We start from the raw sequence: 26,614 nt of genomic DNA on the forward strand, positions 1-26,614 counted from the left end.
GTAAATCTAGCTATAGCAGGGCATCCATAATTATCTGTCATTAATAAGGTTTTCCCTTATATGTTTAGATTTATAATGTTTTTTTGTATTGAAAACTACAGCAAGTGCAGACTGGTATTGGCAAACAACAAGAAAATAAAATCTGAAACCCAAGTAAACAGGGTCAGTTGTGTATTACTTTAATTGATAGATAAAATAAAGATTAGCTTTATTTGTCACATGTATGTTGAAACATACAGTGGAATTTGTCGTTTTACATCAACAGCTAACACAGTTGTAGGCTTGGGATGGGGCAGCCTGCAAGTGTCACCATGCTTCCAGCGCCAACACAGAATGCCCACAACTCACTACAACATGCCCTACATAAGAAGACAAACAAAATGGTTGATGCTGGGATATAGAATTCTCTTGATTTTTCATCATTTCTAATTACTGCTTGGACTTCTCAACTCTGCTCAGCCATTCCAACCTCACCGGCTTCAAGTATGCAGCATTCTGCTCACATCAGACGAATCCTGACAGTTCTGGTCTCCACATTTCAGGAAGGATGGAGAAGCTTTGAAGAGAGTGCAGAAGAGGCTGTTGCCTGCATGAGCAAATATTAGTTACATGGAGATTGGACAAATTTGCATCATCTTGTATGGAATGTCAGAGGCTGGGGGGGGGGGGGATCTGATAGAAGTTTATAAAATTGTAAGGGGAATAAACAGAGAAGACAGAGTTCTTTCCCCACAATAGAGATATGAAATATTAGAGGGTGTAGCTTTGAACTGAGAGGGGAGAAGGTTTAATCTTCGATTTATGTGGCATTTTTTTTATATAGAAAGCAGCAATGCAATGGAAACATTTGAAAAGTATTTAGACAGACACATGAACAGCCAAGGAAATAGAAGGTAATAGACCACATGCAGGCAGATGGTTCTAGTGAAATTTGGCATTGCGAGCTGAAGGATCTGTCCCTATGCTATACTGAGAATTATGCTCTATGGCTTCAAACCACCAGATAAGGAGGAATACGGTTATCTGTTGCACTGATCTTTACCCTGAAGAAGACTGATGCCAGCTTTCTGACACCTCCATATACCTCCCTCTGGATTATGACCCCACAAATGAACTCCAGCATTTCCCAGACTGTTACAGATCTTATTGCCCCATTATAAAAAGGATATTGAAACTTTGGAGGGAGTGCAGAAGAGATTTACTAAGATGCTGCTGAGATTAGAAGGAACATACAATAACCAGAGGTCAGGCAAACTTGAGTTGTTTTCTCTGCAGCAGCAGAGGCAGAGGGGAGATCTGATAGAGGTTTATAAAATTATGAGAGGGATAGCTAAAAGGAGACAGACAGTATATTTTTCTCAGGGTTAAAATGTCTAATACCAGAGGGCATACATTTAAGGTGAGAAGGGGTTATTTCAAAGGAGATACGATGGGGAAATTTGTTTTTTTTATATAAATGCAAAGAGTGGTGGGTGCCTGGAATGCACTGCCTGGGGTGGTGGTAGAAACAGATATTAAGGACTTTTAAGAGACATTTAGGTAGACACATGAATGTGAGGAAAATTGTGCAGGCAGAAGAGATTAGGTTAGTTGGCCATTTGATGATTAATTTAATTGATTCAGCACAACATTGTGGGCCAAAGGGCATGTTCCTGTGGTGTACTGCTATATATTCTAATTAGAATATTCTGTCTCTTATCCAAGTGCAATAAACTGCACTGGTGGGCCCATTGTTTCTACCTGCTCTTGCCCCAGTGAACTTATTTCCATATACCTAGACTCTGTACTGTTTCCCCTGTCCCCTCCCACTTACATCTCATGCCCTCGCTCATTTCTATAACACATTTCTTCTATTTCTTGCACATCAGTTCTAAACATCCACCCTTCCCCAACTCCTCAGGTAGGAGTGTAATAGAATTCCCTTAGTCCTCACCTATCCCACTAACCTTTGCATCTAACACATCACCTTCCATCATGTCCACCAGCTCCAACACAGCCCCCCACCTGCCACAGCTTTCTTCTCTTCCACTTTCTGCCATTCACAAGGACTGTTTCCTTCAGGACTCCCTGATCCAGTCATCCCTCCCCATCCAGAATCAGAATCTGATGTATGTTATGAATTTTTTTCCTAGCAGAAGTACAGTGCAATAAATAAAAATTACTATAAATTACAATAAGAATATATTGCAAAGCAAATTGTGCAAAATAGTGAGGTAATGTTCATGACATCATAAACCATTCAAAAAAATCTGATGGCAGAGGGCAAGAAGCTGTTCCTAAAATATTGAGTATGTGTCTTCAGGTTCCTCTACCTCCTCCTTGCTTGTAGCAATGAGAAGAGGGCACGTCCTGGATGGTGAGGGTCCTTTATGATGGATGCCGCTTTCTTGAGGCATCGCCTTTCGAAGATGTCCTCTATGCTGAGGAGGTTAGTGCCCATAATGGAGCTGGCTGAGTTAACAACCCTGTGCAACTTTTTCGATTTGTGCTCCTCGATACCAGATGGTGATACAACCAACCAGAATGTTCTCTATGGTGCAGCTGTAGAAATGTTCGAGTCTTTGGCAGCATGCAAATCTCCTCAAATTCTTAAAGAAATAAAGCTGCTGGCATGCTTTCTTTGTAATTACATCAGTATGTTGGGCTCAGGAGCAATGTTCCCTCTAATTTTTAGTAGTCAGTGTGCGCAAAAATCTTATGGTGTGCAAATTTTTTTCCTGTGACAAAAGTATGTGCGCACTGGATGCACACATGGCACAGTTTATGTAGGTTTACAAAATATTTGACATAAAACTGCACAGAATAACAACGAAGTAACATACATATTTAAGTCACTCAGTTACTTTTTTCTCTCTCCTGTCTTTGGCATTTACCCATTCTTTGTAAACTCGATCTAGACCAACAGAACTTCCATCCAATTGATAGCTTTTGATTCTCATTAACATATCCAAATGACATTCACCTAAACGGTTTCTCAGCTTGTTTTTGAATTGATTCGTTAGGCTAAAACCTCGCTCACAGTCCGCACTAGACGCAAGAAAGGTTCCTCCAATGTCCATCCACTGTGCAAGGTTGCAAAACGGTTCATTTTGAAGTACAAATGCCACCATTTGAGCAAAGTTCGAAATCAGTTTGAATTTAATTTTTTCTTGCACGGAAAATTTGAAATCATTAAACTGTCTAACTATTACAGTATTTTCAGTTAGAAAATCATGATATTTTAGACATAAGGCATTAACTTGTTCGCCGCCAAATGTGAAGTCACAATCCGTAATTGCGGAGAAATCAAAAGCTGACCATTCTTGTACCTCATCTTCAGGAAACCTTTCTTCTAAATGAACACAAAGACTATTTATAAAAGTCAACAGCGAATTTGTATCTACTGTGACATTTTCTTCACGTTGTTGGCTTAGCAAAACTTGAACTTTGTCACTCCACGAAACATTGTCTCCCAGATACTGCTTTCTTATCTTGTTAATTTTGCCTCACGCAAAATGAAGTGAATCAATCGGTGTCAGGCCACTCTTTTGCAGAATCTTGCAGTGCAGCCAGTTCATCAAAGACATCACTTAAAACCTGTAAAGCTGCTTTGTATGTGATGTTTATCAATTTCTTGTGACAGTATTTAGCCATAGGGTCACTTGACTGATCTTTTTCAATTAAAACTTAGTAAGCTATCTACAAGACTTGAAACAGATCTTTGTATCTTTACGATATGAACACTGTCCGCCAAAGGTGGCTGCTGCCGTGATGCAGCTGTATAAACTGGAACAGGAAAGGTGAGGTGACATAAATTAGTGACGTGCTTTGTGGTATTTGAAAAACCAACTAACGAGTTAACAGAAATATTTAGCTAAAAGATTATTTTTAATAAGTATAATTATTAATTACTACATTATTTTAGGTAACTAATCTTTTGTGCGCACATTAGTTTCCTTCGTGCGCTGGTTGAAAAACTTGTGCGTGTGCATACACGCACAGCTTAGTGGGAACGTAGCTCAGGAGAGATCTTCTGAAATGTTGACACCCAGGATCTTGAAACTGCTTATCCTTTCCAGTGTTAACTCCTCAATTATAACTGATGTGTGTTTCTTCCCAGTTCCACTTCCTGAACCCTACAATTAATTCCTTGGTCTTACTGATGTTGAATGAAAGTTTATTGCTGGGACACCACTCAAAAAGCACATCTATCTCACTCCTTACACCTCCTCACCACCATCTGAGACTCTGCCAACAGTTCAATCATTGGCAAATTTATAGAAGGCATTGGAACTGTACCTACCCTTGCCACACAGGACTGGGTGTAAAGAGAATAGAGCAGCAAACTAAGTGTGAGTGTCGGCAAGGAGGAGATGTTATTTCTGCTCCATACTAACTGTGGTCTCTCGATGAGGAGGTCCAGGACCCAGCTGCAGAAGAAAGTTTTGAAGCTTGCTGATTAGTACTAAAAGAATGATGGTATAGAATGCTGAGCTGTAATAAATAAGCAGCTATCTGATATAGATACTGCTATTGTCCAAGTGGTCCTAGACCAGGTTGAGAGCTGGTGAGATTACATCCACTGTAGACCTGCTGTGGCCAAAGGCAAATCAGCGAGTCCAGTTCCTTAATCCCAGGAAGGAGTTAATTCTCGCCATGATCCATAAAAGAGTGGAGCTTAGGAGACAATGGCGCCTAACGTTAACTCCTTTGTTTGCATCTTTGGAAACAGCTCTATTTCTATCCTTAATATCTCTATTTTTCCCTTTCAGGGTTCTTTTGAAGACCCTGACCTGTAGTTACACGCCGACTTCGGTTCTTTGTCGGAATGGGACCCTCTCACAGGGTCTCACAACTGGCCACTATTCGGCATACCAAGGACGCGGCCTAGAAGACTAGTATGCCTTTGGGGTTCTGGGATTTCGTGGCTCTGGACGCGGGCAGACATGAAGTTGGTGCCTCCACAGGAAATCGGTGTGTCATGGGAGACGGAAGATCGAAAGCAGCGAGTTGGCTGCTGGCTGTGTGCTCAGAGACCCGAGTTCTTTGGACACAAAGCTCGGAAAAAGTGACGCAACAGACTTTTAATATCGTAAATCAGTGAGTTGTTTGTTATGTCTCCCCTCTCGATCTAAAATGGGGACACCTCTTTTTCCCTTATTAGGGAGAGAGAGAGAGCCTGTGGTATGTTGAATTACTGGGTGAATGAGTAGTCTTTTGGGTACAGCAAAGTCTGTGTCATTATTGATACTTTGCTGTACGCTTGAGCGCTTGGTGGGGGGTGCCGATGCTTTTTTTGCTGGTGGGGGAGGGGGGGTCGATGCTTTGCTGCTGCTTAGGCGTGGGGGGGAGCTGGGGGGGGCTTTGGGGTTCTAACATTTAACTGTCATTCATTCTTTGGGACACTCCTCTGTTTTTGTGGATGGTTACAAAGAAAAAGAATTTCAGTATGTATATTGTATATATTTTTCTGACATTAAATGTACCTTTGAAACCAAGCTTTTAATGCACTTCATCACAGTAATTGTGAGTGCTATTGGGCAATAGTCGTTGAGGCAGCTCACCCTACACTTCTTGGGCACTGGTATGATTGATGCCCTTTTGAAGTAGGTTGAAACCTCTGGCTATAGCAGTGAGAAACTGAATATGTCCTTGAACAATCCAGCCAGTTGGTTGGCACAGGTGTTCAGTGCCCTGCCAGGTACACTGGGGACTGACATCTTCTGAGGGTTCACCCTCTTGGAAGATTTTCTGATGTCAATTTCTGAGACAGATATCGTAGGGTTACCTATTGCTGCAGAGATTCACACAGGTAAAGTTTTATTCTCCCTTTCAAAGTGTGCATAAAAGGCATTCAGCTCATCAAAGTGTGAAGCATCACAACCATTTATGATGTTAGGTTACACCTTCTTGGAAGAAATCGCTTGATAACCCTGCCATATCTGATGTGCATCAGATTTCATTCCTAACTTTACTTGGAATTGCTTCCTGTCCCTTGTAACATTTGTCTCTTCACATCCTTTCTCACCAGCATCCAGAGACCTAAACAAGCTATCCAGGTGAGGCAAAGATTCATTTGCATATCTTCCAACCTTGTCTACCGGCCTCAGTGTTCACAATGAGGGCTCCTTTACATAATGAAACCAAGCACAGACCAGATGACCACTTTGCAAAGCACCTACACTCTATCTGCAATAGCTACACCGAGATTCCAGTGGCATGTCATTTTAATTCTCCATCCCACTTCCACAATGAAGGAAGTTAAAGATGAAATGCAACCCAAAGCACATAACACACAAATTCGAAGAACTATGTCTCATATCTGTTTGGATAAGTTAAAACCCAATTGTATTCATACGGAATTTTCCAATTGTAATTGACCTACATCATCAGATGCTTCCCTTGCATATGAACTTGTCTAAACATTTTGTTTTCTACTCCTTTTTGTTCAGCCCTCTCATTCTCTACCCTACCTGGTTCCACCTTACTATCATCCTTTTTTCATTGGGTTCCACCTGTCACCTAGTAACCTCTAATCCACCCCTCCCCCAATGAGTTCCATCCGTCCATCATTCCCTTCTCACCAGCTTTCACTTATCACCTACCAACCTCGATCCCATTCCCCTTCTCATTGTATACAAAGGCCATCTTCCCTATTCCCTCTCAGGGTCTCAACCCAAAATATTGACTTACATCTTAAACATTACCCTAATGTTAAGGTAAACATTAGGACAGAATGCTGGAAGAATTCTGAGCGCTGTATAAACAACAGAATTAAAAAGAAACACTTCACCTTACAGAGAGAAAAGATACAAGTAACACATCAACTTCTCGTGTAAAACTTACATGCATGAAGGTTTGTTATCAATTATGGAAAAACTTACTGTTTGCTATCCAGCTGAATACTAAATCATGGGAATCATACAAAATAGCAACATGGATCTTTCTGATGCAAGTGTGGATTAGGAATGTTAATGGCAAATCCTTCCACTGAAGCAATATCAAAGCAAACTATCTGTACAAAGTCTAAGAAAGCTTCATTTCCAGCCTGCACTTACATTGTCCAGAGCTCTCACAGCTGGTGCGCAGCGACTGAAGCCATATAATCAATATCCCATCCAGCAACATAAATATCCACAGATGCAACACAAGTACCTGATCCTGAAAGAAGACTGCCCAGATTCAACAGAATTATCTGAACAGACACTACTTAGTTCCTAAAATGTCTTCTCATTGAGATTTGGTATAACTTTTTTTAAGTGGGGGGATGCATGCATAGAAGTTGTCTTACCATTACAATAGTTTCAGTGTCAGTAATAGTTCAATGTATTTATTTATTTAGTCATTTATTCATAGCACATAGAAAGAGATCCTAACATTGAAAATTATTTATACCATACACAACTGTATTCAATCAAATTAATCATCTGAACCTTCAAATATAAACAGCAAAATGTGTTGTTTCTGGTTCCAGCCAATTAACATGTCAAGTCAATGGTCTTTTTGTGCCCAGACACCTAGGCCATCTGCTGGCTGATTGTGTGGCCCAAAGTACATGTTCAAAAGCTTGAAGGAGGATGAAAATGCCACAACTGACAGGTGGCACTGAAGGCTATTTCTGGGAACTCTCAATATAGTTTCCACTTTTGGACTGTAACAATATCAAAGGGAATTTAAACAAAAACCAAATAAACTGAATAGGTGAAAGCAGATGAGTTAATGCATTGGATACAAAGCTTCTGTCAAAACTGGAAGAAATTACCACATATGCAAACATTGAGAGTAGAAAAAATAGGGAAGGGAGAATACCAACCAAATAGAGACAGACCACATTACAAACAAATTATAGACATTCATGCTGCAAATGAATATGTAAAAAACTCAATTCACGGATGAGTGAGGTTGGTAGCAGTTTGTGAAGTGTTGGAGAAAGGGAAGAAGAGCGGAAAATAAATTAAGACAGACGGAAATGAAAGTTGAGATCAGTGAAAAAGCTGGGCAGACTGCACTTTTCACCGCAGTATGGAGGTTAAATTACTAGATTAGCAGTCAGTTTTAAACCTCTGACCCAAGGATGAGAATTTGAATCCCACCTAGATAACTAGAGAATTTAAAATTATATAATTCCAGAAATCTTGAATTTTAAGGAAGTATGTCTCAATAACAGCAACCATGAAACTACTACACTGCCGTGAAAACCATCTGGTGAACTAATGCCCTTTGGAAAAGGAAACTTGCCTTTCTTAGTTGGTCTGGTCCCCAACCTACCAGCGTGATTGGCCTTTAATTCCCTCATTGATTCAGAAGCAATTAGGATGGACAATTAATGCCAACTTTGCCAGTAGCATATAAATTCTGTGAATAAATTTTAAGTAAAACTTTCCTGGATAAGAAAGATGAAAACATAACTTTTTTAAAAATCCTAAAATTGTTATTTCTCTGAACAATCTAAACAGTTCCACTGCAAAAACTCCAACAAGTCAGTGGCTATGCTTTATTAGGAGTTTGAAGAGACTTGGCATGTAAACAAATATACTCAAAAAACTATAATTGTACCGTGGAGAGCATTCTGACAGGCTGCATCACTGTCTGGTATGGAGGGACTACTGCACAGGACCAAAAGAAGCTGCAGAAAGTTGTAAATCTAGTCAGCTCCATCTTGGGTACAAGCCTACAAAGTACCCAGGACATCTTCAGGGAGCAGTGTCTCAGAAAGGCAACGTCTATTATTGAGGACCTCCAGCACCCAGGGCATGCCCTTTTCTCATTGTTACCATCAGGTGGGAGGTACAGAAGCCTGAAGGCACACACTCAGTGATTCACGAACAGCTTCTTCCCCTCTGCCATCTGATTCCTAAATGGACATCAAATTTTTGGACACTACCTCACTATTTTTAAAAAAATATACGGTATTTCTGTTTTGAAATCTATTCAATATATTTTAAATTATTATTTAAATTTAAATTTTATTTTTTTTATCTCTCTTCTAGATTATGTATTGCATTGAACTGCTGCTGCTAAGTTAACACATTTCATATCACATGGCGGGGAGAATAAACTTGATTCTGATTCTGACAACTGAAGATCAATAAATGGTGCCAGTCTCCGAACATGGATCTGCTTTGTCCTCACTAACAATCCATTGAAAAAATATTTTATTCATTCCAGAAACTGAACAGTTTACTTGAGAATTCTGTCAAAGCATACTGCTTTTCTCTAGCAATAGGTACGTCCATAACTAGATGACAGATTTACTGGAGTTCTTTCTTTACCAATGTTTATTTAGGAGACCATCTTAGGAAGCAATTAACAAGATTAGACAAGATTTACAGCATTGAAATATATTAATCAGCCTGCACTAGATTCACTTTACTAATTAAGACCTCATTATGGGCTATGTAAGGAATAAAATATAAATATTTTAGAGTATATTTTTTTTGAAATCAATAGCTATTTGTTAGGACACACTCACAATTACAAATGTTTTCTAATTACCACAGCCCTCAGTAAATGTCCGTAACTCTAAATTTAAGGAAGATAATATTGTTTAGGGTTAGTAACATGATAGATAAGTTACTAGACTAGTAACCACAGTCCTGAATTATTGATCCGGAGATACAACATTGAAGTACCTGGGTCAACCAGGTGACTGTAACCCCATTTCTGTCTGCAAAGGTTTTCTTCTCAGTTAATAGGAGAGGACAGAAAAGAGATAAAACAAAAATGAGCTCACATTAACGAAACATATAGTGACTGTTTCTTGCCAATTAAACATTGGTGAACAAAACAATACATTGCAAACCAAACAGAAAATGCAACAGGAAATGGTCAGGCATCATCTGTTGAGATGCAAACAGGGTTATCTTTTCAGGACACTGACCTTCCTTCAGAGCAACAGAAGTAGAAAAGTAAGCATATTTTAAATCAGAGAGAGGGGAAGGGTGGAGAGAGCAAATGGAAAATACACAATAGGATTGAGAATATGGTTCTGTAGGTAACATAAATGCTTTAGTGCTGTCTAGACGAATGAAGGCAGTTGAGAGAGAAAGGGGAAAAGATCATACTTGAACTGTGAGATACAGAACAAGCAGTTATGGATATCTGAAATAAAAGACAAATTTGGAATTACCTAGTAGGTCATTTAGTACAAGTAGAGATAGAAAACTGAATTACTGTCACCTATGGATAAGCTCATATCAGAATTGGCCACTTTAGACACAAATAGGAAAAACTGGTTATCCAAAGTTGTAGGATTCTGTTTAGAGTCCTGAAAGTTCTGAGATATCTAAACAGATCCATGCTGTCCCTTGATGTTACACAAGAAAGTGTAGTAGATCAAAGAGTGAGCAGTCAAATAGAAATGGGATGAAAAGTTGAAATGTTGAAGAAATGGAAAGGTTGCAGAGAGACTTAGTCAGTTTAGGAGAGTGGGCAAAGAAATGGCAGATGAGATACAACGTTGACAAATGTACGGTTGTATATTTCGGAAGAAGAAATAGTTGGGCAGATTATTATTTAGATGGGGAGAAAATCAAAACCCGGAAGTGCAAAGGGACTTGGGGGTCCTCATGCAGGATACCCTGAAGGTTAACCACCAAGTTGGACTGGCGGTAAGGAAAGCAAATGCTATGTTGACATTCATTTCAAGAGGAATAGTGTATAGGAGTAAGGAGGTGTTGATGAGGCTCTATGGGGCATTAGTGAGACCTCATTTGGAATACTGTGTGCAGTTTTGGGCCCCCTATCTTAGAAAGGATATACTGATGTTGGAGAGAGTTCAGAGAAGATTTACGAGGATGATTCCTGGAATGCAGGGGCTAACATATGAGGAGCGTCTATCAGCTCTTGGATTGTATTCATTAGAGTACAGAAGAATGAGAGGGGATCTCATAGAAACGTTTTGAATGTTGAAAGGGTTGGACAGAGTAGATGTGGAAAGGTTGTTTCCCTTGGTGGGTGAGTCCAGACAAGAGGCCATAGTCTTAGAATTAGAGGGTACCCAGTTAAAACAGAGATGAGGAGAAATTTTTTTAGCCAGAGGGTCGTGGATTTGTGGAATTCGTTGCCACATATGGCTGTGGAGGCCTGATCATTGAGGGTGTTTAAGGAGGAGATTGACAGGTATCTTATTAGTCAGGGTATCAAGGGATATGGGGAAAAAGCCGGAAATTGGAACGAGATGGGTGAATAGTTTAGCTCATGGAGGAGCTGCGGAGCAGACCCGATGGGCCGAATGGCCTACTTCTGCTCCTTTGTCTTGTGATCTTGTGAAAAGTGATACTGACGGGCAAACTAGAAGCTTATTGTCAGCCTGGAAAATTGAACAGAAGTGTTCTGAAACTCAATCACCAAATCTGCATTTGCTGTACTCAATGCAGAGCAGAGTACATCATGAGAACCATTGAATTTGAAGAAGATCAAGTGAAGTTTTGCTTCCTGTGGAAGAATTGTTTAGGTTCCTGGATGGTGGGAAAGGAAAAAGTAAAAGGGCAGCATCAACATCTGAAGTTGCAAGAAAAGAGGCATGACAAGGTGCATGGTGTGTGAAGATGAAAGAGCAAAGATGAAGTCATAAAGGGAATGGCTCCTTTGGAATGCTGAGATTGGAGGGGAGCATAAGATATGTCATATTAAAATCTTTTGAATATTGGCAGATATTACAGTGGAAAATGTTTTGTATATGTAGGCTGGAGGGGTAAATGGTGAGGACAAGGCATATACTACCCTTGCTCCAGCTGGATGGGAGAGGGTGAGAGTAGAAAGCAGGAAACGCTGAGACACAACCAAAGCCAATCCAGTTCAAGGGGAACCCCACTGAGGAAAAAGGAAGATATCTCAGAAGTACCAGTGTGAAAGACATGACGGAGACTGCGAAATGGAGAGAGTGGAATAAAGTTCGCTGGGGAGTCAGGATGGAAGAAGGTGTCGTCAAGATAGTTCTGGGAGTCTGTGTGTTTGCAATAGATAGCCAACCTACTCCATGAGATGGGCGTATCTTCAGGATACCAAAACTCAAAGCTAGTCACCATAATATTATTGTTTCTTCTTGCAGTAATACTTCATTGTTATAAGTTTCATTATATACGTATTATTTAACTCTTACGTTCCCCACCTCCACCTGGACCACGTATGTCACTCACCTGGAGGCAAGTCAGGGTCAGTTGAGGTTACTTGCTGGACACGACGAGTTTTAGCTAATGATTTTATGCTCTCTGTAGTGCTACGGGTAGTTGAACTGGAGCCACAGCTCTCGTGATCATTCTACAAAACAGCAACAAGTCTGGTTAAAAAATCTGGGTATATTTACAACATAATCCAAACCCTCCAAATTACACTGGATTTGATTTTTTTTTAAATTGTTAAGAATTGTTTCCATTGCCAACAGAAACTGGTACAGGTCGACCTTCACTAATCCAGCACCATTGGGACCTGAGGAGTGCCAGATTAGTGAAAATGCCGAATTACAGAAGGATCACATTAAGCATAATCAGTGCCGGATTATCGAAGAAACTGGATTACAGGTAGTCGGATTAGTGAAGGTCGACTGTATGAAATAAAACTGTTCAAATTTATATATGTAATGCACACAACAATGCCCAATACACTTTCATTAACATTCAGTTTTCATAAAAGATAATGCACCACCTCAATAAAGTTCAACATCCCAATTTAGAAATTTCATTTCCTGGCACAGAGATGGATTAAAAAAAGGAAGGAAAAGTAAAGTAATAAACACATACATTTATAATGTACCTTCCTTGCCCTTTTCAGAACATTCCAGAAAACTTATCAGTATAGCCTTGAAGTAAAGCTGGGTATTGTTATACTGTAACAATATAAACATGGCATCCAATTTATGCATATCATACGATGCCGTAAGGCCTTTGTAATCAACGTTGGGATGTTGCCTTACAGGTTATTGCCAGCCAGGACACCAGAGATAATCTCTCTCATAGTGTTAGAACTATCTGTAAGATCGGCCAATGACAGCAAAATAATAATTCCACATTTAATTTTGGATCCATGATGGCATTCCCATGATAGTATGTAAGATCATGATTTATGCAGTAGCTAATCATCTAGATCCTGAACCAAAGCACTGCCATCATATTTTTATCTGACATATTATTACTAAGCAAATTACTATCTAACAATTAATTAAATGGAAGAATGATTTACGAGGTATAACCCAATATTGTCAAACTACAAAATAATTATTACAATGATTAATGTAATATTTTTGGCTCCCTCATGGTAGGCTTATCCAGAAGATTAAGGTGCATGCTATGATTGAAGATTTTACTTCGCAACAAGATGGTATCTATGTAGCCTAATGAAAATAGAGGTGTTAGGGATGTTATAACGAGTGTTCTTTTGGAGATTTTGATGGAAGAGGATAAATGTCATTTATTGGGAGGCAAAGTTAAGGAGGTAAAGAGATTGCAAATTGTCAGAAATGGGGAAAGGACGGATAGTTTATCTGTGTTGATATGTTTTGATAAAGTGAAACTCCCTAATAAAGTTAGTTTGGAGTATCTTAGTTATACTGTACGAGCTGTTACAGGCCTCAAGGAGATCTGTGATTTTTTTTTGTGAGAATGATGTAATGGTCTTTTGGAGGTCGCCTGATGTAATTTTCCTGCCGATGTGAGGTCACGTGATGACATGTGCACCACGGGTACATAAGGGTAGACCCCAGATGGTGCAGTTAGTTTTTAGTTTTTAGATTTCCAGGTAGAACGTGCTGTGTCTCCGTTTCTGTTGCATGTTTGTTTTTGTGATGCAGTTTCATTTTTAAAACGGTGTGTTGCGTTCTGTTGCAAGGTGCAATATTTCTGGACTGGAAATTTTTGCTAGATGTGCTGATTTACCTTATTCCAGCAGTAGAAGGGAGAGTGAAGACTTTATCGAAGTACAGAACCCGGAGGATTGAAAGGGGTCAGTATCGTTCGGCAGTTTAACAAAGGATCAACCTTACTGAGTCTTCGTTGAAGGAGTAGCGACCTGCATCGCAGATAACTCTTGCCAAAAGAGTCCACGCTGCATCTGTCTAAAGGAACCACTCCATTTTAAATCTTTCACTATTTCTTCCTTAATGACAGCTTCAAGCATTTTCCTGACTACAGATGTTAAGCTAACTGGCCTATAGTTGCCCGTCTTTTGCCTACATCCTATTTTAAAAAGTGGCGTGACACTTGCTGTCTTTCAATCCACCGGGACCTTCCCAGAGTCTAGAGAGTTTTGATAAATGATTACCAAAGCGTCTACTATAACCTCCACCAATTCCTTCAGCACCTTGGAATGCATCCCATCAGGACCAGGGGACTTATCTACCTTCAGGCCCTTTAGTTTGCTTATCACTATCTCTTTAGTCACAGCGATTTTATCAAGGTCCTCTCCTCCCATTTCGTCCAAAACATCCTTCTTTGGCATATTTGACATGTCCTCCACCGTGAAGACCGACACAAAATAGCCGTTCAATGCCTCAGCCATTTCCTTATCACGCAACACACATCAAAGTTGCTGGTGAACGCAGCAGGCCAGGCAGCATCTCTAGGAAGAGGTACAGTCGACGTTTCAGGCCGAGACCCTTTGTCAGGACTAACTGAAGGAAGAGTTAGTAAGAGATTTGAAAGTGGGAGGGGGAGGGGGAGATCCAAAATGATAGGAGAAGACAGGAGGGGGAGGTATGGAGCCAAGAGCTGGACAGGTGATTGGCAAAAGGGATATGAGAGGATCATGGGACAGGAGGCCCAGGGAGAAAGACAAGGGGGGGAGGAACCCAGAGGATGGGCAAGGGGTATAGTCAGAGGGACAGAGGGAGAAAAAGGAGAGTGAGAGAAAGAATGTGTGTATATAAATAACGGATGGGGTACGAGGGGGAGGTGGGGCATTAGCAGAAGTTAGAGAAGTCAATGTTCATGCCATCAGGTTGGAGGCTACCCAGACGGAATATAATGTGTTGTTCCTCCAACCTGAGTGTGGCTTCATCTTTACAGTAGAGAAGGCCGTGGATAGACATGTCAGAATGGGAATGGGATGTGGAATTAAAATGTGTGGCCACTGGGAGATCCTGCTTTCTCTGGCAGACAGAGCGAATACAGTAGAGGAGGCCGTGGATAGACATGTCAGAATGGGAATGGGATGTGGAATTAAAATTCAATCATACTATGATCACTCTTTCCAAGAGGATCCCTGACTACAAGATCGTTAATCTTACCTGCCTCATTGCACAGGACTAGATTGAAAATAGTATTTTCCCTTGTAGGTTCACTAATATGCTGTTCAAGAAAGCCATCACGGATGCATTCTATGAAGTCCTCCCCAAGACTTCCTTGAGCAAAATGATTCACTCAATCTGTGTGGAAGTTAAAATCCCTCATGACAACTGCCGTTCTGTTCTTACAAGCCTCAGTTATTTTTTGGTTAATCGCCTCTGCCACTGCAATATTTTTATTAGGTGGCCTATAGACAACACCCACCAGTGATTTTTTCCCTCTTTTACTATTCTTAATCTCTACCAAGATGGACTCAACATTCTGCTCCGTATATCGTCTCTCACAATCGCCCTGATCTCATCCCTAATCAAGAGCACCACCCCACCTACTCTGCCTTCCTGCCTATCTTTCCATATTACCTGATACCCTTGGCTACTTAATTCCCAGTCACCTCTACCTTGCAACCAGGTTTCTGTAATGGCCACTAAATCATATGCTTTGGTACTGATCTGCGCCACAAGTTCACTAACCTTGTTTCTAATACTACGGGCATTTAGATCAAGTGCCCTTATACTCATTGTCCTTTTGGAATCTTGTGACCTATTGTGATGTTAACCATTTTTACTGATGGACCAGAAGATAATTTAATGAGGAATGTCAGTGTGGCTGTTTTTGTACCTGAATTACAGGCAGCAATAAAGAAACTTCTTACTAACTATTTATCAGTGTAAACTGCAGAACTGGTTACCATCATTTGGGCTTACAGTGGGTGGAGGAAATCTGTCCTTGCAAAATTATTTGTTCAGATTCCTTTTCAGCTTTGACTAGCCTTAAAACAGGTCATTCTAGCAGTAGGTCAGATTTACATCTGGAAGCTCTTCAAACTTTATTTCACGTTCAAATTATTGGTCTACAAGCCTTCTTCTTATGGGTCCCTGCACATAGAGGTGTTAAGGGGGATGAGCGGGTTGATTGTCTGGCAAAAAAAAGCAGTTAAAAGTTTATCTGTGGGTATAGCCTTTAGCAAGTCAGATGCTAAGGGATTGATGGGGTTAAGAATTAGGGGATTATGGCAAGATTTGGGGGAAAATGGGCATGAGGGGAGACACATTTACAGAATACATAAAACTGCAGAATTGATGGGAGAAGGGGGCAAGACAAGAAGGGAAGGAATTATATTGACTAGACTTAGAATTGGGCATACAATGCTTAATTATTCCTTGTATCTTGATGGAAAATATCACTCTGGGGTTTGTTGGTTTTGTCATCATTATGGAACAGTTTAACACATTATTTTACAATGTAAAGCATATAAAGGTGAAAGAAAGCAAATGCAGGTTGCACTAATAGCTTTGAGGAGTTGACAGTTTTCATTTAAAAACTTTAAGTTATGGAAGTGACTTTAATTCACAATATTGTTTTTCATTATTTAAAATCTATAGGCTTTTTGGGGTAATTTAGTTTTCATTTGATAAGGAACTAGTTGAGGTTTTATTTCCCAACTCTCGACACCACACTCCAGTTCAGACAGTGGTAGTAATGCACCTTTAAATTGGACTGCCAACTGCCATTAAAAGTCAAAAGAAAAAGAACAATGAAGAGGGAGAGAGGGTGTGGCAAGATACGGTGTTAATACTTCAGACTGATGTTTTGGAGCTGCAGTCCTAAAGGTCTGATGGCATATTTCTGCATTTTCTCTTTTTGTCATTTATGTTATTTTGCCATTTTTTGCACCGTAAATATTTTTGCAATGTAAATATTTTTGCAAATTTTCTAAGAAAGTTTTGCACCTCTGGCACAGTATAAATGCCTCTCTACTGAATTGTGCTATTGCAGCTGGCCGTCCGATTTTTTTTGAAGTCCACACCTTCATAACGGCACATGACCCTCACCAAAACCCACGGTGTGACACTATTATACTTCATTCCAGTTTTACACACCAGTGACTGACTAAATACAAAGATCGGGAATTCTTTCTGAACCTTCATCAACCTCTCATCTCCACTTAATACAAATATTTCAACATAATTAATAAAGTCACCTGGAATTTCAGCCCAAAGATCATCTATTACGTTAATGAGCATACACAATAACAAAACTTTTATAGCTATCAGTGGCTCAGTTGACATTCATAAACCACTTCAATCACAATTTTAAAGGTGTAGCCAGATTTGCTGCTAATATAAACATAGCAACTTCTCAGGACACTAAGAAGCTGCAAAGGGATGTTAAGTGTGTAGGCAACAAGATGTTGGCAGATAGAGCATATTACAGGAAAAGGGGGATTATTGACTTCAAAGGAAAAACAAAAAAAAAACAAATCAAATGAAGGGATGCCATAAAATATTGTGGTACAAAAGTTCCTGGGATATGAAGTACAAGTATTTAGAAATACTAATGCAATATTGGCTTTAATTTCAGAGCATTCTGAATCATTGCACCTTTGTCTGATCTGCAGCCTCCAATGCACAGGACTGAAAAAGGCTGCAGAGGGTTATAGATTAGATTAAGTCAGCTCAATCATGGACACAAGTCTCTCCAGCATTGAGGACATCTTCAAAAGATAGAATATCATTAAGGACCCTCACCATCCGCAGATATGGCCTCTTCCCATTGCTACCATAGGGGAGGAGGTACAGGGCCCTGAATGTTTTAGGAACAGCTTCTCCCTTTCTGCCATCAGATTTCAGAATAGTCACAGCACAACACAGAGAAGATTGACTGAGTTAGTTCCTGAGATGGAGTTGACATGTCTTACAGAAACATGTGAAGTTTTCAGCAGATGTTGGGAGGATGTTACCCCCGTGGAGGTTCATACAGCTAATGGGAATAGTTTCAACATGAAGGTTCACCCATTTCACAAATCTTTGAAATTCTTTATACCAGAGAGCTGAAAAAGCAGTTTTTAACAAACACTTAAACAACAAAGGAATCAAATAGTGGGGAGAAAGTCGGGCTGAGAACCTAAGGTTGAATCAGCCATGATCTTTGCAATCGAGAGAGCAGGCTTGAGTGACCAACTGGCGTACTCCTGCTTAAGTTCTCAATAACTTGAAAATATGTGAAATCATAATTGAAAAAATCTTTCCCCCCAGAGAGATATATAAGCATATACTTAAATCACCAAAACGTTTTCAATGAATAAAAAAACAATTCAAAGTTTTAGCTGGAGGAACAAGTCATGTCTGGCTTGTTATTTAGATCCTTTTTTGACACAAGTATACCTCAATGAACACTAAAAAAATAGAAATAGTAACTATTCTTGACTTTGGACCGGTGCAAATAGTGGTCCTGTTAAATGAAAAGTTAAAAAATACTCCATTCACACTCAAATTAGGCTACAAGTTTGCTCACAAAACAAACTTCAAAATTTCAAACAAATCAGTTACATCCCCTCCATCAGACTTAATTGAAGCTTCCCCATGAAGCAACATGCTCTGTCCAACTCTTATAACAGCAAACATCCCCCAACATAAGCAAACTCTGAGCAAATGACTGCTCATCTTTGGAGTCTGGGCCAGAGTTCTTAAATACTGAGATAGACATCAGGTTACATTAACTGGAAAGAATAGTTTCCTCAATCAAGAACAAAACACAATCTGTCAGTGAATGTCACCAAACAAGGAAAAGCTAAATAAACCATAGAAGTCAACCCCCTGCAGATTACATCTGTGTTTAAAGAAAAAAACTATAGAAAGGCAATGAAGTAACAACTGCAATCTGAAGTAATTACAAACATACACCAGTGATGTGAAATTATGCACCACAGGTCTTAAACACAATAGCTACTGACTTAGTTGAGACAATGCAATTCAGAGCAGAGAAGATCTGGTCTGCAACACTCTATGAAGGAATCACAACTTAAATGAAAGAAAACCAAAACAAATTATTCCCTGCTTTTTAAAACAAAATTGCACCTAATATTCAGTTGTAGAATCTGAAAAAAAATCCACTAACAATACTTGAGGCATAAGCAAACTTCAAGCACAAAGAGGCAAGTTTTAAAGAATGTTTTAAAAATAATAATAGGTAACTCCAGAGCTTTGGACTTGGCAGTCAAAAGTAAAGTCTTTTAACCACGACATTTTTGGTCAACTTGAGTCTAACTACATTTTTCAATTTTCTTAATGTATTTGAATTCATCAAACAAACAAAGCCAGCCTTCAGAAAATAGACAAACAGGAAAAGGGAAGGGACACTATAGGAAAGATGGCATTGAAAATGTTTCTCAAATTAAAATTTTATCATAATATTATCATGCTCCCTCATTACAGTTACCGAAGAATGATTCAGTGCAGAAGATTCAGCACATTATGCCAATACTGCCACTTAGAAAGAAATATCCACTTTGCTTCACTCTCAAAGGACATTAAGAATGGGAGTTGTGAGATAATGTTGCAGTTGGAATATTATATTCCAGTTGTACAAGACAATGAAGCCACACTTAAGAGCTCTGTGTACAGTTTCAGCACTCTGTTATAGGAAAGATATGGTTCAACTGGAAAAAGTACAGAAAAGATTTATGAGGATGTTGCCAGGACTACAGGACCTATTTTATAAAAAGAGGTCTTTATTCCTTGGAACGTAGGAAAATGAGGGACAACATCAGAGAAGTGTTTAAAATTATGGGAAACACAGATAACGTGAATGACAACAATTCTTTTTTTTCTCTCCCCAGGATAGGGGGAGTCTAAAACTACAGGCATAGATTTAGGGTGGAAGGGGAGAGATTTAGAAGGAACCATAGGGGCAATTTTCTTCTTGCAGAGGGTGATGAATTAATACAATGAGCTGCCAGAGGTGGTGGTTCAGGCAAGTACAGAAGTATCGTTTATGAAGCACTTGGAGAGATACATGGAAGGAAGGGGCCTGGATGGATATGAGCTGAACGTAGGAAATTGGGATTGTCTAGGTGGACAAGATGATCAGCATGGACTTTTTGGGCCAAAGAGCCTGTATCCTTGCTGTACTGGTCTATAAAAGACCACATGCTCTTTTCCTATCAGCCTTAAAAATTCATCCTTCTTACTGAAAGATATCTCTGTATTTGCTTTCACTTCACTTTTGAGCAATGCACAAATACAAGCCAAATAATTTCTTTCCTTCATTTCACCTTGTATTATTCTGTCATATATACAGTATGTCCCCCGATTATTGAACTATACAAATGTAAGAGACAATTATTTGTTCCATATAAACTATAGGTATTAATGAGTTTGAACCCAATCAAATCTTCTCCAACTCATAAACAATCATGTTTCTAATCTCTCCATTTAACTAAAATACCTCATTTTTGTTGTTTTCTTTCAAAGGCAGTGAAATCTTCCAATTACCTATCCATTAGTTAATAGTATCTTATAATGCTTACATGTAACATCTTTGTTTTTGTAATCCATGCCTTTATTTTATAAAATCCACAATTTTATAATTTTTAATAGTCTTTATCTATTTGACTTTATTCTTTTAACTTTTCAGGAGATACACACCTTCTACCCCAGCTGCTCCAATTCCATTCCCACCAGTTTACCTCCAGTTCCTACATCATCTTAAAAACTCTATATTCACAAACATGAGAAAATCTGCAGATGCTGGAAATCCAAAGCAACACACACAAAATGCTGGAGGAACTCAGCAGGCCAGGCAGCATCGATGGAGGAGAGTAAACAGCCGACGTTTTAGACCGAGACCCTTTTTCAGGACTGAGAAGGAAGGGGATAAGTCAGAGTAAGAAGGTGGGGAGAGGGAAGGAAGAAGTACAATATGGCAGTTGATAGGTGAAACCAGGAGAGCGGGAGGGGCGAAGTAAAGAGCTGAAAGTTGATTAGTGAAAGAGATAAAGGACAGGAGAAGGGGGAATCTGACAGGAGAGTATAGAAGACCATGGAAGAAAGGTAAGTGGGAGGAGCACCAGAGGGAGGTGATCAACAAGTAAGAAAATAAGGTGAGACAAGGAAACAGGAATGGAGAATGGCGAAGAAGAGAGTGGGGGAGGCAATTACCAGAAGGTCGAGAAATTGCGGCTACCCAAATGGAATATAAGGTGTGGGAATGGGAAGTGGAATTGAAATGGGTGGCTACAGGGAGAACACATTTTTTTCTGATGGACAGGGCATAGGTGCATCCCTTTTAATTCCACTTTCCATTCTCATTCCAACATGTCAGTCCATGGCCTGCTCAACTGCTGCAATGAGGCCACACTCAGGCTGGAGGAGCAACACTTTATATTCCGTCTGGGTAGTCTCCAAACTGATGGCATGAACATTGATTTCCTGAACTTTCGGTAATTGCCCTCCCCCCTTCCCTCACCATTCCTCATTCCTGTTTCCCTCTCTCACCTTATCTCCTACCTGCCCATCACCTCCCTCTAGTGCTCCTCCCCTTCCTTTTCTTCCCTGGTCCTCTATCCTCTCCTATCAGATTCCCCCTTCTACAGTCCTTTTAACTCTTTCACCTATCAACTTCCCAGCTTTTTACTTCAACCCCCTCCCCCTCTCCTAATTTCAATGATCACCCACCACCTTGTACTTCTTCCTCACCTCCCCCCACCTTCTTACCCTGACTTCTCCCCTTCCTTTCCAACACTGTTACATTGTTTGTTAGGAAAAGGAATTAACTTCTTTACTTGGATGCTGTCTGGCCTAGTGACCATTTCTAGTATTTAATATTTTATTCCAGAGTTTTAGCACCAGCAGTTTTATTTCATTTGCACTATTTTGAAATTGTAACAAACAGAGTAAACAGTAGATGTAGTTTATAATAATTCCCTAAAGGCTTTCAATAAGGTGCCACATACAAGGTTACTGCTCTTGGTCTTGGTCAGTGTTCCCCAACCACCGGGCCACGGACCAGTACTGAGCCGCAAAGCATGTGCTACCGGGCCATGAGGAAACAATATGATTTGGCGATATGAAACGATGAGTCAGCTGCATCTTTCCTCATTCCCTGTCACGTACTGCTGAACTTGAAATAACCTACCAAATCATACCAAATAACACATAGAACCTAAACTAACACTAACATATAGTAAAAGCAGGAATGATATGATAAATACACAGCCTATATAAAGTAGAAATAATGTATGTACAGCGTAGTTTCACTTAACAGAATCAGGAAGATTCAGCCAAAACCGATCTATAGGAAAAAAAATGGCACATACACGCATGCGCACATCATGTATGTGCACATCACACATACGCACACAGGTGGCCGCGCAAGGCTTCATGGTCATGGCGGTCTTTCTCGGGGTAAATACAAGTGTCCCGTATTTGACTGCTACTTTTGTCCCTTACTTGGGAGTGAGGAAGTTGGCAACCCTACTTGAACACCGCCCCCCACCCCCCCACCACCGGTCAGCAAGAACCTTGTCAATATTAAACCAGTCCGGGGTGCGAAAAAGGTTGGGGACCCCTGGTCTTGGTAGTACCACATTAACATGGACAACAAACTGGATCTCCCCCTCCCCCTCCCACTTTCAAATCTCTTACTATCTCTTCTTTCAGTTTGTCCTGACGAAGGGTCTCAGCCCGAAACATCGACTGTACCTCTTCCTATAGATGCTGCCTGGCCTGCTGCGTTCACCAGCATTTTCTGTGTGTGTTGGTTGTGAAAAGAAATTAGTTCAGATTGACAAGTTGAAACTAGTGGGGTATTACAGGAATCTATGTTGGTGCCACTATTTCCATTAATTTCTTGGATAAAGGGACCCAGAGTATCACAGCCAAATTTGCAGAAGATACATACAGTATATAGCTAAGAAAACAGGTTGTGAGGGGGAACTCCATGGAAAAAAAACAGGTATATGTCATTAATGTGATTGGTATATGGAAATAATGCAGCCTATTCATTTTTGATAGGAACAACATAAATGTAAAATAATGCTTAAATGGCAAGAGAAAGCAGAATGCTCCTGTTCAGAGGGATATGTCTATCCAATATGTTCTAAATGTAAACGAACACAAAGTTGGCATATTGCAAATAATTACAAAAACAGATGGAATATTGACCCTTATCACAAAACATATCAAGGTGTAGAAAAAATATGCTTTTTCTTTTCATAGTCAAATTTGTTAAAACTGTAAAAGTATTTTTCTCTCAAATAAGAAGCAGTTTTAATATGAAAACCATGATCTTTTAAACTAAGATCACTAGGCACCACAATGGCAAATCTTCTTAGTCATATCAGTGCCATTCTATTAGCAATTTCACAATTGGGAGAGCCATTGTACCAAATTAAAAAATTCAAAACAATTAAGATTTTGCAATCAAATTCATGCAAAAACCAATTTCAGTCACGTTACATTGGATATATTACTAATTGCAATAGAGTCTATGGAGATTGGAAATCCTTTCAAAATGCATTGAAAAGTAGCATGGACTTAACTTTGTGAGTCAATAACTCTAACCAGACAAAAGATAATGCCTCCCCAAAATGTAATTGTAAAACAAGCTAGGTAAGTCTAAATTTGGAAATTAAGATGTATTTATTTTCATTCACTTCCTTTGCAATGGCCATGGAGAATAGCCAATGGTGGTGCGAATTAATTATTTTTCCTTTTGTTCGCATTTGACTAGCAGAGTTGCATTGAAAACAACAGCCAATGCCATTCTCAGAAGTAATTTTCAAAAATGAAGCTTTATTTGATAACTACTAAATTAATGGCAAGGAGTACAATGGAGGTAAAAAATATTTTTCATGAAACTTTAAGTTTCTTTGTAATCTCAGTAGCTGAAAACTGGCTAAAGTGTGAAAAATAAAACTCAGCTGCCTCCACTGTCCTTCATTTAATTTAAATTTCCCTTTTTTAATTGCTAATCTCTATGTTAGAATAATTATTGAGTAGTCAATATTGACAAATGTATTAAAACCCATACAGTCAAACCTCAGTTCCAAATGATGTCCTCAGCAATAAGAAATATATACAGTAATTACCATAACAGCTCCAAATAAACATTCAAATCCAAAACAAACTCATTCAACAATTTTCAAAATATGTCACATTATCCCAACTGGAAAATCACTATTTTTGTGTATTTCTGGTTCTGACAAATCCAATAACTAATCCTTTCCTCAGTATAATGCATCACCCTACCATCTGATTTACTCCTTCATGTAGACAATATTTATTGTACACAAGGTGCTTCCACATGATTTATTTTATCAGAAAGTCAATTATTCATTCAATGTACTAACTAATTGAATTAAAAAATAAGATTGGGGAAGAGGCTCTATCCCTCAGCCTAGGCAATCTTACTATGTGTCAAACTTCTAAAATTTTGCTTTCAATGTAGAAATAAAATCACTTTCTTCACATAATTTCTCAAAAAAAAATTTCAGTAAGTTGAATGATTCAATCTCAATTAGTTAAAGTGGTTTAAGTGTAGTCAACAAAGAAAGCCACATAATAATTTAAGAACCAGGAAAAGAAATGGAAATAGGTGGGTTTAAGAAAGAGGATTGGAAAGAGGCGCAAGTGAGGGTAGGATAAGAAAAGAAAGCAATCATAGAAGGCCGTTTAAAAAAAATCAGTGATAAATTGCAAAAAACTCAATTCCCCAATTCTGGCAATTTGCTCAAAGAAACCTTGAAAGCAACAAACACAATATAGAAGCTCTTACAGTTAGGCCTATGAAACAAAAACTAAGAGCGGGGGGAGACAAAATTGGCAAGGCTGATTTTGAGGGCACAAAGTAATAACAAATGTAGCTTTATAAAAAAAATTGTTGAAGATTTATAAAAATGAGTGCATGATAGAATAAAAAGTAAACATCTCTTTTGAGGAAATAGCTCATAAAACTATCAAAAATATGATCAGTGAAATCATGAAAGAGGTCAAAAAGAAGGAAATACCAAGAGATTATTCAGCATCTCTAGCTACCCTGAACTTTTATACTGTGAAGTGTCAAAAGAACCTTGGGTGGCACAGCAGCAGAACAGGTGACACTGCTGGCCACTGCTCCATTGGACTTGTCTTGATCCTAACCTCAGCAGCTGTCTGAGTGGAGTCAGCAAGTTGTCCCTATGATCGCCTAGATTTCTCAGATCAAAAAAAGGTTAATCACTGTTGTAATTTATTCCATGTGACTCAATAGAAGGAAAACCAGGAGGACATACGTTATAGAGATATTGGTAGCAGGAACGGGATTGTTCCAGGAGCTTGCATAAATTTATTGGGTTTAGTGGCCTCCTATGCTGTAAGGAATAATGAAAATATGAACAACTAATGATCATAGTTCAAATACTCAAGGTAAAGGATGGCTGTCCATTAGAGGCAGTCAAGGAATGCAAGGCCAAAATCAGATCCAATTGAATGATTAGAAGGTAAAAATGATGCCTGCTATGGATCTCCTGAGACTTCAATCAGTTATTGGGGCCAGTAGGCTTGGCAGCTGGGGTTGACATGATCGTCAGTACAAGTACACCACAGAAGCTGTAGGGTCTGCAGATCAGTGGATGGGAAGAGCAAATGCCAGGGGATCTTGCTCTGGGAATTGCCAGTCAAAATTGTGTTTATTGTCCTATGCATAAGTGCAAGTACATATGGGTTGTGAAAAGAGTCCAAAAGAGAACCAAGCAAGTAAAGAGAATCTAGCTGTTTGGTATGAGAGGATTACTAAAGAAAGTGGCATTTAGATATGTTTTGCATTATAAATGCCACTGTTCGCACCCAAGTTAGTCATAGTCATAGTCATACTTTATTGATCCCGGGGAAATTGGTTTTCGTTACAGTTGCACCATAAATAATAAATAGTAATAGAACCATAAATAGTTAAATAGTAATATGTAATTTATGCCAGTTTCATAAGTCCAGGACCAGCCTATTGGCTCAGGGTGTCTGACCCTCCAAGGGAGGAGTTGTAAAGTTTGATGGCCACAGGCAGGAATGACTTCCTATGACGCTCTGTGCTGCATCTCGGTGGAATGAGTCTCTGGCTGAATGTACTCCTGTGCCCACCCAGTACATTATGTAGTGGATGGGAGACATTGACCAAGATGGCATGCAACTTGGACAGCATCCTCTTTTCAGACACCACCATGAGAGAGTCCAGTTCCATCCCCACAACATCACTGGCCTTACGAATGAGTTCTATCCCTGCTTGAGAGATACAGAGCAAAAATTATAGACTAATCAGAAGTCCCCAGTTTGCTACCATATTTCATTCTAGTGCACAAAAATATCAGTGGGTAGCACATGTCCAAAAAGCACGTCAGAGCAGGGAGATGAACATAAAAGGACAACAAAAAAACAGAGCAGAGAAACAAAAATATAAAAGCAAATAAAAGGTGGGAAACAATATAAAATGCAATGTGAAGGGCTTCTCTAAAGTATATACTTGTTTGAAAAAGAAATCAGAGAAAAACCAGGGTTTGTTAAAAATCTTAGTGATAGCTGATATCCCAAACTATTTCCCCCTCAGTG

General features: G+C 39.4%; 1 protein-coding gene across 4 annotated transcripts in view; it reads right to left on the minus strand.

The window, feature by feature from the left end:
* The window catches only part of LOC134352539 (intermembrane lipid transfer protein VPS13B-like), a 1,085,891-nt gene that overhangs the window by 1,008,554 nt on the left and 50,723 nt on the right, over window positions 1–26,614 (minus strand). For all 4 annotated transcript variants that reach the window (XM_063059809.1, XM_063059800.1, XM_063059806.1 and 1 more), the window contains exon 4: window positions 12,120–12,240. In XM_063059809.1, coding sequence (XP_062915879.1) covers window positions 12,120–12,240 — 121 coding nt within the window. The remainder of the gene's footprint in view (window positions 1–12,119; window positions 12,241–26,614) is intronic.

This window comes from Mobula hypostoma, chromosome 1, assembly GCF_963921235.1.
Source record: "Mobula hypostoma chromosome 1, sMobHyp1.1, whole genome shotgun sequence".
Classification (NCBI taxonomy): Eukaryota; Metazoa; Chordata; class Chondrichthyes; order Myliobatiformes; family Myliobatidae; genus Mobula; species Mobula hypostoma.